Source organism: Polyodon spathula, chromosome 37 (genome assembly GCF_017654505.1).
Source record: "Polyodon spathula isolate WHYD16114869_AA chromosome 37, ASM1765450v1, whole genome shotgun sequence".
In the NCBI taxonomy this organism is placed as follows: domain Eukaryota; kingdom Metazoa; phylum Chordata; class Actinopteri; order Acipenseriformes; family Polyodontidae; genus Polyodon; species Polyodon spathula.
This window is the reverse complement of record NC_054570.1, coordinates 4,583,226-4,600,059: the sequence shown is the minus strand read 5'-3', so window position 1 is coordinate 4,600,059 and position 16,834 is coordinate 4,583,226. Positions and strand designations below refer to the sequence as shown.

At 42.3% G+C, this 16,834-nt stretch overlaps 1 protein-coding gene across 1 annotated transcript; it reads left to right on the top strand.

The window, feature by feature from the left end:
- Positions 1-2,716: 2,716 nt before the first annotated feature.
- On the top strand, positions 2,717-16,598 carry LOC121304314 (transcobalamin-1-like). The gene is made up of 9 exons (XM_041235380.1): positions 2,717-3,036; positions 3,540-3,740; positions 4,327-4,491; positions 5,527-5,682; positions 8,329-8,510; positions 10,878-11,046; positions 14,518-14,707; positions 15,557-15,675; positions 16,309-16,598. The coding sequence occupies exons 1-9, from the start codon at positions 2,958-2,960 to the stop codon at positions 16,368-16,370; spliced, it is 1,323 nt and encodes a 440-aa protein (XP_041091314.1). The 5' UTR covers positions 2,717-2,957; the 3' UTR covers positions 16,371-16,598.
- The last annotated feature ends 236 nt before the right edge of the window (positions 16,599-16,834 follow it).

The following is a 16,834-nucleotide window of genomic DNA, read 5'->3' as shown; positions in this document are numbered from 1 at the left end:
CTCCCGCTCCACTGCCTGGCCTGGAGCAACAAACCGGGGAGTTTACCCCCTTTTTTTATTTACCAGCACACCACTGGTCACAAGCCCAGGGGGGATACAATCAACCACAAATATGAAGAAACAAGCAGAATCTTACAATCGCGCCTTACAATCATAGGGTTTCCATGCGGGTCAATTTACACGTGAAATGGCGATGCGTGTGCACGATTGGGAGAATTACTCGTGTAAATCAAGTTTGTGGCTGAAAAAAACGGCCAAAGAGAGGGATAAGGTAAATTTCATTTACTCGTGTAAATGACGGCACACACAGGAAATCCACGCCCAGTTTCACATGTAAACCCGCATTTCACATGTAAATGTTAATGAGCGTGTTTATTCTTAACTATAAACACTGCAAGGGAGCAGGTCAGCTGTTACTGTGGATTACAAGACAGCAGAAAGTAGCGGCTGATGGGTGATTTTATGGTTAGCAGTGGTGTAGTTCACCTTAATGATAATGCGAGTGGGGTTTTTTTTATTATTGTTTTTTGCTGTGTGTCTGTCCTGTCATGCTATATATTTCAAGTGGGTTTTCAGTTTTGTATAAAATCATGTACAAATATAGCATGAACTGCTATGTACACTTGTTGAAGTATTAAAGCAGCTGTCTGAGAATACCCTTGCTGTCAAAACGACCCTAAAGTTAAAAACAAAGTGCAAGTGAGCTGCTTAAATGTAACTGAATTAATTCCCGTCCTTTTATTTTTTGGATCCCAGGTATGTCCAAAGATGACGCGTGTCTGCTCTTCACATCAGTAAATACAGTTGGTGAACTGGATGTCATGAGCCAGCTCGATCGCCCAAAACAGCGTAACAACATCCAACAAGTTACAGATGCTCTCTCAGAACTGACCAAATAAAATTGCAAATGAACGTATTGATTGTGTTTTATTTGTTTGCATCATTTATATTTAACACAACAGTAAATCCGACACAACCTAAAAGAAAGGAGAGAATCTCTGACGGCACGAGCCTCCTCAGATCACTGCTGGTGACGGACTCTAGATCACTGCTGGAGCTAGGATTAACTGGGCCCTGGTGCAAGAGTGTGAAGTAGCCCCCCCCCCCCCCCCCCACCCCCCCCCAAACCCCCCCCCCCCCAAAAAAACAAAAACAAAAACAAAAAAAACTAAAATCCCTAAGTAGTTGGATTTTATTTAGATAAAAAACAAAATTTTGTTCCAAAAAAGAATACAAATCATATGTGATTTTTAGGGAATTCAACGTCAGCTTATTTAGCTGCACAGGTTTACGTTTCATGATTTCAGCTCTTTGTTCTTTGTTACAAAAGTCAGACCAAGTAGCTGGATCATAAAAATCACATAAAAGTGCCTGACTGGGTATCGGGTTTCAATGCATGATTCAGTAGCTTGTATTTGCTGTTGTTGTGCATTTCCAATCCGATGTCTCTGATGCACGTCTTTCCTCTGGCTCGGTGGTTTTTGATCGAGCCGCACCAAATCAAAGTGCCTCCTCTGCTCCTACGCGTCAAGAACGCTCACCGGCGAAATACAGCAGTAGACCAAAAGCCAAGGGACTTAAAGATGCGTTGGTAAGGACTGAATAAATGTAATTTGCAAGTCAAATTCTAATTCCTTTACGTTATAAGTGTCGTCTTATATTTCAAACGTACATTACGGTGACTACACGAAACACTGGAGTCTATCATAAAGGTCGAGATATAATTTATGAGAATCGACCTCCTGATGCAACAGATGTTAGTAACTATTTGTCGTCGTTCTATGACAAGAGTACGACATATGTTGGGTCTGGGTCATGGCCGCCCCAGTAAATGGAACAGTCTGTTGTTTTTAACTGGACACTGGACCTGATTATAAAAGTACCACCTCTGGCGATGCACCGAACCGCCTACGGACTACATTTATTTGCAATGTTGAGTTTCAACTGAGACAGGGTACTCTTGTCAAAAAACAGAAATGTAAACACAAACGGGAGAACAGTTTTTTGTTTTTGTTTTGTTTTTTCGATAATGAACTTTGCAAAAAAAAAAAAGAATTGGTATGGGCGAAGATATTATAGAATATCTCTGGTATGGGCCCCAGCAGAGGCTGGGCCCGGGTGCAGTCGCACCCCTTGCGCTCCCCCCTAGCACCGCGGTGGCTGCTGTCCAATTGAAACAGCTGAGGTAACCTTCCCCCCCACCTTATTTTGTTGTTGACAGAGTTTGTTCAGGATACAGCAAGCAGTGGCAATTTTAGAAACAAACTCATGCTGCACTTCAGTCCGTTTCATCAGTATCCGCCACCTTCCTTTCAAGTGTCCACTACCCGTATTTGCCCAAGCTTGGTGCTGAATGCTTCCTCAGCAGCTGCCAGCTGTCTCAACGGTTAGGGTTTCATAAGCCAGGGAAGCAGTATAAGCAGCATCCCCAGCTAGATATAAGGGCACACCCTGATATTGTTGACTTTGGCTGATGTATAAATAAATACCTGAAAATATTGGAGCTTTTACAATATAAAATATTGTCAGTACACTCTGTGGCAATCAGTGACCCGCTGAAGAATCCCAGTTCTTCACACAATCACTTTCTTGAAGGCTGGCTCTATATTTATTGGAGGCTGGTGCCCGACGGGGGGGAGGTGAGTGTGTTTAGCATCAGGTGATTCTACACCAGTATTGATTAGGAAAGGCAACAATAGGAGGAGGCAGAAAACTTTCTGGAGCAAAGTACTTCCTGGAGAGGACTATATAAGAGAGGGAGAGAGAGAAATAAATACCAGTATCGTCATTCTCAAAGAGAAACACTCCCTCGACTTGGTGACAGAATTAAAGAAAAGAAGGAACAGAAAGAAAAAAGAAAGAACAAGGACAATTTGCTGCAAAGCAAAAGAAAGGAGGAGAGAAAGAAAAAGACAGGAGAGAAAGACAGAAGGAAATATAGACAGGAGATAGACAGAATGGCAGTGGGTTATGTGAGCGTGGCTCTGGCTGTTTTGCTGCAGTTCTCTGCTTGGCTCCCGGTCTCTCTGCAGTGCTGTGAGTACACAATGAACTGCTTGGCATTAATAGCTGAATAACGAAGCCTTTGTGTTAACTAAAACAATGTGTGTGTGTGTGTGTATCTGTCTGTCTCTGTCTGTGTCTATATGTGTGTGTGCGTGTGTCTATGTGTGTGTGTGTGTGCGTGTCTGTCTGTCTGTGTGAGTGTGTGTGTGTCTGTCTGTGTGTGTGTGTGTCTGTGAGTGTGTCCAAAGTTTGTGGGGAATAATAGCCATTTTCTACACTTTTGAGGCATAAGCAATTAGGAAATAACATTTACTATCCAGGAACAAAAATTGTGTTAGTGTTATCATAGTGTTATCATTTATATTTAATAGAAATCTCTCAATTCAATTTCAGTGAGTATTTCCTTCAGCCCCTCTTTCATTAATGTGTTGTGTCTCTCCCTCTCTCCTCCCTGCCCATCCTTTCTCTCTCTCTCTCTCTCTCTCTCTCTCTCTCTCTCTCTCTCTCTCTCTCTCTCTCTCTCTCTCTCTCAGCTGTCTCAGAGAATCAGACTGGTCAGGTGATTCGGCTCCTCAATATTATGGTCCAATCAGAGAACAGCAGTGCTGCCAATGGCTTCGCCCCCAATCCCAGCATCCTCCTAGCTCTGCGTCTGGCCAGCTATCATGACAATGCCACAGAGAGAGGCATGCTGGGTAGACTGCAGGCTGATGCAGTGAACAGAGTCCAAAAAGGTAAAGTGACTCAACCAACCAACTAAACTACCAACCAGCTATACTACAAAGTAGCTACTAACTAGCTACCACACAACTACTAGCTAACTACCAACGATACTACTAACTAAACAACTAGCTACTACAAACTAGCTACTAACTAAGAAACCACCAACTAACTACCAATTAATTAACATTAAACTACCAATTAACTACCAACTAACTAAACCAGCTAGTAACTAACAATGAACCAACTATACTACTAACTAAACTGCTAATTAACTTCCAACTATACTAATAACTAACAATGAACAAAACTAAACTAATCTAAAATATATCAAACTAAACAACAAACTAACAACTAGCTAAAATACCAACTAACTACCAGCTAACTAACTACAAACTAACATTTTACTAAACTAACTAAACTACTAACTAACTAACTAAACTACCTACCAACTAACTAACTACAAACTAACATTTAACAAACTAAACTACAAACAAACAACTAACTAACTTTTTCTTTTTCTCCTCTCTCCTCTCCCCTCTCCCCTTTTCCTCTCTCACTCCTCTCTCTCTTTCTCTCTCTCTCCCCTTTCCTCTCCAGGCCTCACCTTTTCCTCAGGCACCGTGGCTCTCTACTGTATGGCTATGCAGGCCTGCTGTGCGGACCCGTCTCTAACTCCAGCCCCAGGACTCAAAGGAGGGAAGAAAGTCCTGGACATGATAAAACTGCTGGAAAGAAAACTGAAGGGAGAAATAGAGAATATTGGTGAGGGTGAGGGGCGAGAGGGCAGGGAGAGGGGAGAGAGGTACCAGATATGTTTTAAAATGTTTAAACCACAGTGAACACACAGTAAAAGAAACATTATAAAGCACAGAGAGGTATGGTAAAGCACAAAGGAAGCATTGTAAAGCACAGAGAGGTCTGGTAAAGCACAAAGGAAGCATTGTAAAGCACAGAAAGGTATGGTAAAGCATAGGGAAACATTGTAAAGCACAGAGAGGTCTGGTAAAGCGTATAGAAGCATTGTAAAGCACAGAGAGGTCTGGTAGATCATATGGAAGCATTGTAAAGTACAGAGAGGTATGGTAAAGCATAGGGAAGCATTGCAAACACAGAGAGGTATGGTAAAGCGTGTAGAAGCATTGTAAAGCACAGAGAGGTCTGGTAAAGCATAGGGAAGCATTGTAAAGCACAGAGAGGTCTGGTAAAGCACAGGCAAGCATTGTAAAGCACAGAGAGGTCTGGTAAAGCCCGCACTTAATCCTGTCTGTAGTATTTTCTATTTCACCTGCACTCATATCTGACCCTGATGTAACTATCAACAGTTATCTGCTCTTGAACTGCCCCAAAATCAAATCATATCGTGTTTTGTATTTGGTCTTATTAGGACTGAAGTCATTGTATTTTGTATCTTGCTCTTAATTGTACTGTAATTATTGATAAGTATTTTATTTTGTATACAACTGTAAGTCGCCCTGGGTAAGGACGTCAGCTAAGAAATAAATAATAATAATAATAATAATAATAATAATAAAGCATAGAGAAGCATTGTAAAGTTCATAGATGTATGGTAAAGCATAGGGAACCATTGTAAAGCACAGTGAGGTAGGTAAAGCATATGGAAACATTATAAAGAACAGAGAGGTCTGGTAGAGCATACAGAATCATTGTAAAACACATTATGGTATGGTAAAGCTCAGGCAAGAATTGTAGATCACAGATATGTATGGTAAAGCATAGGCAAGCATTGTAAACCCTCGGTAAACCTTTATAGAAGTCTCCCTCCCTTCCTCTTTCTAGATTCCAAACACGTCCCCCTCACAAACTATTATCAGGTGGGTCTTGACATACTGGCACTGTGCATGATGGGAAAACCAGTGACATCACACAGTGTGCAGCGTCTGATTGCAGCATCAGATAATGGAGGATTTTCACAAGGAAAGAGCTATTCAGTGGGTAAGAGAACTATGGAGATTGGGTTAGGGTGAGAAATTGAAACTCGGGGACTGTATGAATCATGTTTAGTGCCACTGCTGAATAATATATAAAACTATGGAGATTATTAAACCTCTATCCTCTCTCCTCCCTCCTCCCTCTTCTCTTTCCTCTTCTCTCTCCTCTCATAAGAACATAAGAACTTAAGAAAGTTTACAAACGAGAGGAGGCCATTCGGTCCATCTTGCTCGTTTGGTTGTTAGTAGCTTATTGATCCCAGAATCTCATCAAGCAGCTTCTTGAAGGATCCCAGGGTGTCGGCTTCAACAACATTATTGGAGAGTTGCTTTCAGACCCTCACAATTCTTTATGTAAAAAAGTGCCTCCTATTTTCTGTTCTGAATGCCCCTTTGTCTAATCTCCATTTGTGACCCCTGGTCCTTGTTTCTTTTTTCAGGCTGAAAAAGTCCCTTGGGTCGACACTGTCAATACCTTTTAGAATTTTGAATGCTTGAATTAGTCTCCACGTAGTCTTCTTTGTTCAAGACTGAACAGATTCAATTCTTTTAGCCTGTCTGCATATGACATGCCTTTTAAGCCCGGAATAATTCTGGTCGCTCTTCTTTTCACTCTTTCTAGAGCAGCAATATCTTTTTTATAGCGAGGTGACCAGAACTGCACACAATATTCAAGATGAGGTCTTACTAGTGCATTGTACAGTTTTAACATTACTTCCCTTGATTTAAATTCAACACTTTTCACAATGTACCCGAGCATCTTGTTAGCCTTTTTATAGCTTCCCCACATTGTCTAGATGAAGACATTTCTGAGTCAACAAAAACTCCTAGGTCTTTTTCATAGATTCTTTCTCCAATTTCAGTATCTCCCATATGATATTTATAATGTACTTTTTATTTCCTGCGTGCAGTACCTTACACTTTCCTCTATTAAATGTAATTTGCCATGTGTCTGCCCAGTTCTGAATCTTGCCTATATCATTTTGAATGACCTTTGCTGCTGCAACAGTGTTTGCCACTCCTCCTACTTTTGTGTCGTCTGCAAATTTAACAAGTTTGCTTACTATACCAGAATCTAAATCATTAATGTAGATTAGGAATAGCAGAGGACCTAATACTGATCCCTGTGGTACACCGCTGGTTACCACACTCCATTCTGAGGTTTTTCCTCTAATCAGTACTTTCTGTTTTCTACCTGTTAACCACTCCCTAATCCATGTACATGTGTTTCCTTGAATCCCAACTGCGTTCAGTTTGAGAATTTTTTTTTTGTGCAGGATTTTGTCAAAAGCTTTCTGGAAATCTAAATAAACCATGTGTGTCAGGTTAGCGAGTGGATAGAGGCCCAGAGACAGACTGCAGTTCAAAAAAATATACTTTTATAATAAATAGATACAAAAATAAAAAGGAACAAGGGCCAAAAGAAAGGGATTGAAACACAAAAACAAAGACAAAAAACAAAATGTACAAAATAAAGGTTTCCAGGCTGGGCAATGCCTTCACTGGATTTACAAAATTGAAAAAAATCACAACCTGCTTCCTCAGCTCCCTCCTCCCAAATGACCCAAAGCAGAGGCCTCCTTTTGTCAGGTGGCTGGGCGCTGATTGATCGTTAATTAACCTAATCAACTAATCAACCCCAGCCACCTGAACATAATAAACCCAGGCAGGTAGGGGAAATTAACCCCATCCCTGCCAATTTAAAAACACCATGTCATATGCTTTGCAATTATCCATTATCGATGTTGCGTCCTCAAAAAAATCAAGCAAGTTAGTTAGACACGATCTCCCTTTCCTAAAACCATGATGACTGTCTCCTAGGACCCTGTTACCATATAGGTAATTTTCCATTTTGGATCTTATTATAGTTTCCATAAGTTTGCATATAATAGAAGTCAGGCTTACTGGTCTGTAGTTACCTGGTTCAGTTTTGTTTCCCTTTTTGTGGATCGGTATTACGTTTGCAATTTTCCAGTCTGTCGGTACCACCCCTGTGTCAAGAGACTGCTGGATGATTTTGGTTAGCGGTTTGTAAATGACTTCTTTCATTTCTTTGAGTACTACTGGGAGGATCTCATCCGGCCCAGGGGATTTGTTTATTTTAAGAGCTCCTAGTCCCTTTAACACTTCTGCCTCGGTTATGCTAAAGTTATTTAAAACTGGATAGGAATGACATGTGGGGCATGTTGTCAGTATCTTCCTTTGTAAAAACTTGTGAAAAGTAATCATTTAATATATTTGCTATTTTTTTTCTTCATCTACGATTTTGCCATTTGTATCCTTAAACATTTAATCTCCTCTTTGAATGTTCTCTTGCTGTTGTAATATTGGAAAAAACATTTTGGAATTGGTTTTAGCCCCCTTAGCAATGCTCATTTCTATTTCTCTCTTGGCCTTTCTAACTTTCTTTTTGACTTGCGTTTGCAGTTCCGTGTACTCTTTCTGTGTACTTTCTTTTTGGTCCCTTTTTAATGCTCTGTAAAGTGCCTTTTATCGCTGAATATTTTTTTTAATTGATCTTTTAAACCATTTTGTCATTTTAGTTTTATATTTAGATTTGTCTACTTTAGGGATGTAATTGTTTTGCGCCTCTAGTGCTACATTTTTGAAGAACAACCATCCTTCTTCTGTGGGTGTTTTCTCTACACAGACACAGCCTCGATTGCAGTTCTAGCCCTGACCTGCATGAGGCGCTCTGTCAAGCCCCATGTTTCTGTGATTCTGAGTCTCAAGATCCAGAATGCTCTAAATCGTCTGATCAAGAACATTCTCCAGGAGACAAAGAGTGACGGATTGATCGGGAACATCTACAGCACAGGACTGGCCATGCAGGTGAGAGAGAGAGGAGAGGATAGGCCCTACCCGCCTCCTGCTCATCCCTCCCTCTCAAGTCCCTCTCTCCAGTCCCTCTCTCCTCGTTCTCGTCGCTCCTCTTCTGCTCTCTACCTCTCTCCTCTCTCCTCTCGCCCCCTCCTATCTCCTCTCTCCTCTCGTCCTGCTCGTCCCTCTCTCTCCAGCTCTTCGCACACATACTCTCCGCGCAACTCTCTCTCCCACTACGTCTCCCCCCTCCCTAGGGGGAATCCCGCGCGCTACTCCTCCACAGGAGAGGGAGAGAGGAGAGGAGAGAGGAGAGGAGGGAGAGCAGGGAGAGAGGAGAGAGGGGAGAGGAGAGGGGTGAGGAGAGAGGAAAGAGGGGAGATGAGAGGGGAGAGGAGGGGAGTGAGGGGAGATGAGAGGTGAGAGGAGGGGGAGGGTGGAGACTCCTCACTGCTTGCTGCACTCCGGGGATAGGGAGATGAGATTCCTAGGATCTCCTACACTCCCCTCTCTACTCTCCCATGAGACTGGTGATGAGACTAACCCCTGAGGACTCTCCCCAGTCCTCGATGAGACTCCCCACTCTACTTCTACCCTCTAACGGGTTGACACTCCTCTCCCCACGTAACCACACTACTCTACCCATTCATGGGTGGAGGTCCCACTAGGTGAGGTGATGGGTACTCTGATGAGAGTTGTGATCCAAACACATCCTCCTACTACTCTCCAAAAGTGGCATACCCAAATGAAGGTGTCAGGAGGGGGTGCGGGGTCCCCAGACTCTCCATATCTATGAGACCACTCCCAACAGGACTGGGGTCTGGATCACCTCCTCCCCATGCCAGATCCCCACAGGTGTCCACAGGAGGGGGGTGAGGGGGTGATCACTAAGTCTCCAGATGAGGTCCTCCCCGAGTCATGGGGTTACTGACTCCACACTCCTAGATGGTACAACCCCTACCCACCCGATTCCCCTGACTGAGAGGTCTGATTAGGATCTATCCCGTGAGACGAGAGAGGTTGACTCCTGAGGAGTTGAGGAGGGGGGTGAGGGAAGAGTAGCCAGTACAAGACTTTAGGGGTGCTGGTCCTGTCTCTGCTGACAGGGTTGTTTGAAATTCATAGCTATAATAAAGATACAACCGTCCTGTATAGTTATTCTATCGGTGGTCTCTTCTTATCAGGAGAGCGGGTGTAACGTACCGTTTGCCTTTAGTCGTCGCGTATCATTTGTGCATCGTTCGCTCACGCTAGAGTCGCACCTGCGGTGATGATTTGGGGGTGGAATTGGCGTTACACATTACGCGGAGTAAAGTGAGGGGTGATAAGGGGGGGGGTGACGCACGGTGTGGTTATTTGGTGAGGGAGATGAACTGGTGTGAAGGATGGATTCGGCAAGTACACTAATACAGAGATGGGCGCGGAGGTACTCCGGGTGTAATGCCGATAGAGGTAGAATTAGTTTAAGTCGATACGTTAGTTGGCATGATGCTGACTTTCGATTTGCGCGGAGTGTATTGTGACTTTTACTCAGCTTCATTGACCTAGGGGTATGAGAGTCCGATGTGGTATCTTAGGACTGGTGATGGGTGACAATATTGCTTCAGTGCTGGGAGTTGGATTGACAAAGTTGGGAGGTCTGTCCAAGCTATCCACTTACTCATGCCACGAGTACAACCGTCTCCAGTCGGTGGAATCGTTTAATATTCGCACCTGGGTACGGTTATGTCATCTTACTCTTCATCAACTTGCAGAGTGGATCCGGTTCAGGGTTGAGAGGTGTGAGGAGGGGGTGAGGGGAGATGAGAGGGGTAATGAGAGGTGTGAGGAGGGGGGTGATGGGAGATGAGGGGGATGATGAGAGGTGTGAGGAGGGGGGTGAGGGAAGAGTAGCCAGTACAAGACTTTAGGGGTGCTGGTCCTGTCTCTGCTGACAGGGTTGTTTGAAATTCATAGCTATAATAAAGACTGACCTCTCATTAATAGCAAGCAGAAGAATAAATAGCCCAATCCCAGCCATTATCACTGCATATACTTATGCACATCACTTCCTGTTGTATTTATGTACATCACTTCCTGCTGTATTTGCGTTGAGTTTTACTCTAATGTGTTTATGCACCCAGACATTGCAACCCTCTTTATAAATTAATAAGTAATTTTATTCACCCTGAAATGTTAAGCATTGTTGGTACAGTGGCTAAAGAAAGGGGCTTGTTACCACTGTGTGTGACCCTGTGCAAGTCACTTAACCTCATTGTGCTCCATCCCTCGGATGAGACATAAAACAAACAAGGTCCTATTATAAGTGACTCTGCAGCAGCAGTTGTTGATGATGATGCATAGTTCATCACCCTAGGCCACTTCTCTCTCTCTCTCCAGGCCCTGTCAGTCGCCTCCACCTACAACTGTTCTTCAACGTTCCAGACTGTTCTAGAGCATGTGGTTTCCGGATCCTTCGAGAATCCCATGGCTGCCTCTCAGGTCACTCCCTCGCTGGAGAACAGAAACTACCTGGAGCTGAACAAGCTAGACTGCAAGGAGTTTAAGAGTGAGAGCAAGAGCGAGAGTGAAATAGTAAGACAGAGAGAGAGAGACAGAGAGACATCAGACACACACAACACAGTCAGACACACAGAGCACAGCGAAAGCAGCAAGGAAAGAAAGAATGAAAGAAAGAGAAAGGTGACAGTGTGTGTGTGTGTATCTCAGTCCAACTGAGTATGTGTGGGATGAGCTTGAGCATACATACATACACACATATATAGGGTGATAAGAAGATGAAGACTACCTGTAATATGGTTTCTTTGTAGAATGATGAACTCCACACACAGAGTGAACTCACAGTATCCATGTCGCTTGGTTCAGGAGAAAAGACAATCGCTTTCCCAGAGATCCTTTATATAATCCTTTTTTAGTGCCAAGTAATGTCCCTCCTCTATAAAGCCTCCCCTTCCTGGAGTATCGATGTCCAACTTTCCAAACCAATTACCCAAAGTGAAACCAAGACAAGAGGGAAGGAGGGTGGGATATAGGTGTGTGGAGTTCCTCATTCTACGGAGAAACCATATTACAGATAATCTTCGTCTTATTACCTAGTATGATGAACTACACACACAGAGTGAACCCTACCATAATATGGAGTGAGCAAAAGTTGGCTGAGAAGACGACACATTTAAGTTGCAGAGTTTTGTAAAGGTCTCGGAGGAGGCCCACGCGGCTGCATTGCAAATGCCTTGAAATGGGACAGATTTTAAATGTGCCCATGTATTAGCTACCTCTCACTGAGTGTGCTTTTACTGGTCCTGGAACCGGTTTCTTGCCCAGGTGATAACAAAACTTGATGCAAGGTGTAATCCACCCGGAGTTTGTCTGCTTGGTTTACCTTGATTTTGTGAATTGAACGTTACATCGAGCTGTTCTGATGGTCTTTTGTTGATGGTTCTATGGATGTAGAAAGTAAGGGCTCTTCTGACATCGATTAAGTGCTGTCTGGCCTCTTATTTAGATTAAATTGGTATTGGGAAAAGAAATATTATGATCTGATCCAGATGGAACTGTGTCACCACTTTCGGCCAAGGTGTCCTCGACTCACCACGCACCAGTGACCCCTGTAGTCTGGCAGGGCACCTGTGGGCTTGCCTGTAAGCTGCCCGGAGCTGCGTTGTCCTCAGATGCTGTAGCTCTGAGGTGGCTGCATGGTGAGCCTTCAGGCTGTAAAGAAGCAGGCAGCTGATGGCACACACTTCGGAGGACAGCATGTGTTCGTCTTAGCCCCCCTCGAGTCAGCGCAGGTATGGTAGCAGTGAGCTGAGCGTAAAAATAATTGGACATTCTAAATTGGGAGAAAATAGCAAAATTATTGGTGACTACTAAATTAAAAAAAAGAATATTGGTAGATTTATGTTTGTTGTGTGCAAAGATTTCCTTCCATTTACCTGAATAAGCTTGAAAAGGTTTTTTTGAAGCCAGTAAGATGTTAGTTACTTTTTCAGATAGCCCCTAATCTAATAATTGCCGCTGTTCAATTTCCAAGCAGCTAGTTGTAACCATGCTGGGTTGTTGTGCAGCATCCTTGTTTACTAACAAGCCCAGGTCCTGAAACAGTTGAAGGGCTGTGTCTCTGTGTTCTAATGCCCTTTCTCCCGTTTGGGACTCGTATCAACCAGTTGTCGATGTAGGGGTGAACATGGATGCCTTTGTTTCGTAGATGTGATGCGACTTCTACCATCTCCTTGATGAACACTCTGGGGGCTGTGGAGATCCCAAAGGGAAGCATTTTTAATTGGTAAATGCTGTCCTTGATGGCAAATCGAAGGTATTTCCTGTAGTTGTTGTGATTGGGAAGATGAAAATAGGCAACCTTGAGGTCTATCGAGAGCATCCAGTCTCCGGGTTGAACTGTCTTGATGACAGTGTACGTTTTGACAGTGACAGTTTATGTTGAGATATTTCTTCAGGCCTCTGATGTCTAAAATAGGTCTTAACTCCCTGTTCTTTTTAAGTATTAAAAAATACCTGGGGTAGTGGCACTGCCTCTGCAAAGATGAGGGGACCAGTTTTATGGCATGGGAAAGGAGCATGGATCTTGTCTCCTCCTATAGAAAGACCCCTTGTGGACCTGTCCAGTCCAGTCATGTCCAGATGATCCCTGTTGTTGGTGGTTGGGATCCATGTTGGTATTTTGTAGCCATGTTGTATGAGCCCCAGGACCCTGGGGTTTGATGTTATTTTCTGCCATTTTTTTTTTAAATATAAAACTCATCCCCTACCCTGACCGGGAAAATGTCAGGAGGATACAGAGGGTCAGCCTCTACCTCTGGCAAAGACACGGAAGGATCCATATGGCCTGGAGCCTTGTCCCCTTTGGAACCTGCTCTGTCCTCCAAAGGTTGACAGGCTGAGGCCTGAAAAACCTTTGCCTATTAAAATACCCGCTATTAGGGGTTATACCTCTGCCTGTTGTTGAGAAGGATCTAATGGCTTGCCTTGCCTCCTTCATCTCTGTTAGGTAATCCTTGAGGTCAGTGCCAAACAGTAAGTCTCCTTGAAATAACTCCATGATCTGGGATTGTGTGTCAGGATTAAGGTAGTTTGACTTCATCTGAAGAACTTGTCTTGCAGAGACAGCACTTGATACAGCCCTATCATTGTTGTTGATGCTGTCATATGCTGCCTGCAGCTGGATTTTTGTAGTATTTTTACCTTCCTCTGCTAGCTGCATGGCAAGTTCAATGTTCTCTGGAGTAGGGGGCTGGAAGGCAGCAGACACCTGGCTCCATAATTTGTGTTGATATTTGGCTGCATGGATTTAATAATAGCTGGAGGCAGTGTAGTCCTTCTTCAAGAAGGTATCGATTTTCCTGTCTGCACCCATTGGTGTAGAGGATTTGGAAGACTTTTGGTATCTATTTTGGGCTGGTTAAAACGCTGCTCTTTGTGTCCAGTAGGTACTCTATAGAATGTATCTACTCTGTGTAGATATGATGCAGTGCATGCATGTTTTTTTTTCCATAAAGCCTCACTCAGGTGAAACAATGTCCAAATCAATATTTCCTCATCAATATTTTTCAACAAAACTTTCATTGTGTTTAAAACAAGTTTGCATGGTTTCTGAAGTTCCTCAGAGTGTTCTGAAAAAATTTTTTCACCATTTCCATGATGCTACTGTAAAAAAAATAGTTTTGTAGAGACTTTTTAGAGGAAGAGTCAAATTCAGCCAAAATAAACCTGGTCCTGGGAGAGCATCCAATGGAAAAATGTCGGGTCCTGAAAGGGTTAACAGCCGTATGCATTTTCACCTTCTTGTGCCCTACCGTTTGTGAGATATGGTGCGTTGATGTTGTAAACTTTAATCACACTGTGTGTGTGTGTGTGTGTATATATATATATATATATATATATATATATATATATATATATATATATATATATATATATATATATATATGAGAGAAAGAGAGAGAGAGAGACCAGTGCAAGAAATAAAATCAATTTTTTTACTGGCCTTTGCTCCGCATAGAGATCCCTGCTGTGTTGCCGCTGCCTCCAGCACCACCCACAGCCCAGCAGGGTGTACTGACCATACACTACACAGTGGAGGACGGCATTCACAACATCTTCAAGGACCACATTGATGTGAAGGTCCCTGCGGGGTCCTCACTGCTGCGGGTCATGGAGGAGGCGGCCAAGATATCGCCTGCAAAATTCAGGTATGAGAATTCACTGTAACTGTGTATTTCTTTCCAAACTACACAGGAGCTTGCTAGGAAGTGCGGGTGTGACACATTTCCAGAGAACAAGGTTCAGAAACTGAGAGCTTCCTTTATCCCAGTGCAGAACCAGATACCACTATGTGTTTCATTCAAAACTGCACATCTGGTGCGAATGGAAGATTTAGTCTTACTGTATTTAAGCTTCCTTAAGACTCCCGTTGCACAGTAGTGTAATCCATTAAAAAAGCACACCTGAGCTTTCCAATCAAGCTGGTAGTAAAACCTGGAATAGGTGAAACTGCTATGTAACAGGAGTCTTATTCCCATCCCTGATGGTCTTTGTATTATATTGTATTAATCTCTGTATTGACTCATAGAAAATCACAGGGGAAATAAGACTCCCATTGCACAGCAGCGTGATCCAGTCCTGGTTTCACTGTGAGTTTAATAATTAAGACACACCTGAGCTTGTTACCAATACACACTGTGGCTAATCAAGCTGGTAGTAAAACCTGGAATGAGTGGCACTGCTATGCAATAGGATTCTTATTACCATCCCTGTTTTATTAGGAAAAAAACCCACCACTGCCATCTAGTGCACAGCTAGCGTATTGCCAGCAAATTAAAACTCCAAAGTGTTAGATCACTAGATAGTGCTCTATAAAGACTGGCTAATCTAGCCTGTGTTACACGTGTCTACGGAGCAGCTCCTGACAGTCAAAGCAACACAGAACCGCAACCTCAAAAAAACCCCAAAACACAGTGTTTGAGTGATTGAATGTTAATAAGTGCTCGGAATGCAAACCTCATACAAAATGCTAATTACATTTCCATACTGGTTTATAGTTTCACTGTGGTGCAGAGCAGCTGGGGTCCATTTGTCAGCAGTATCCAAGGTTTAGCTGGGAATACGAACGACCAAACATACTGGCAGTTTCTTTCTGGGAGTACCGCTTTGGATCAAGGTAAAGACCTCAGTTTAGTTAGATGACTGCCTGTCTGTCTTGTCAATAAACTAACAGCACTATCCAGTCTACCCTCCTCTCTCTGTCTCTCATGGTACAAGACTACTATCTGTCTCATCGCTAAACTAATAGAAGGGTCCAGTCGACCCAAGATTGGAAATATATTTCTGATCGCTCTGTCCAGTACAAGAAGGGGACATTTTTGTCTTCCTTCCCCTGTAAAATTTCACAGACAACAATAATATAATATGTCATAGACAAATACAATGATTTATGGTAATTCAATGTATATATTATATCTATATATATATCTTACTATAATATATATATATATATATATATATATATATATATATATATATATATATATATATATATATATATACACTACAATTTAGCATTTACTGTTTTTCAAGTAAGCCTTTCAATATTTATGAACATCTGTTGTATTCATATCTCCTGAGGAAGTGTACAGATTTGAATGTTGTTTAATAGCGAAATATATTGAAAAAAAAACTAATTTTACATTTTTAGATGGTGAAATACCATGAAATACTTATTTTTTACAGTGAAAAAAACGTATATATGTAATTAATAAAATGAAATGAATGTTCTTTTCCTTTGCTGTTTCAGGAGTTGCTGACTATAAACCGCATGATGGAGAAATCATTGTGGCAAAGTTCTCTAAATATTAATTCCCAGATTTTGATCTCATATTTTCATGTATTGGTGGAGGTTGTGTTTAATTATCACTTATTTTAACCCCATTATAATTCTATGATTCAGTTTCCTAATGCAATATCAGCAATAATCAGTAATATAGTTCTTTATGAAAGCAACCCACATTAAAAGCACAGCAAAGTGTAATAAAGCACAGAGGTGTGGCAAAGCATAGGCAAGCATTGTAAAGTACAGAGAGCTATGGCAAGGGACAGGCAAGCATTGTAAAGCACAGATAAGTATTGTAAAGCATATTTAAAAATGGCAAAAAAAATAAATAAAATAAAAAGTAATAAACAAGTTTAACAACTTCAAAACTCAAATGTCTTGTTTTTCTTATTGTCCCTGTGCTCAGAGTACTGTCTGGCTGAATGATATCAAAAGTGTATATGAACACCAATAATACTTTTGGGGTATGCCTGCTTGTAGGTATTCGCTG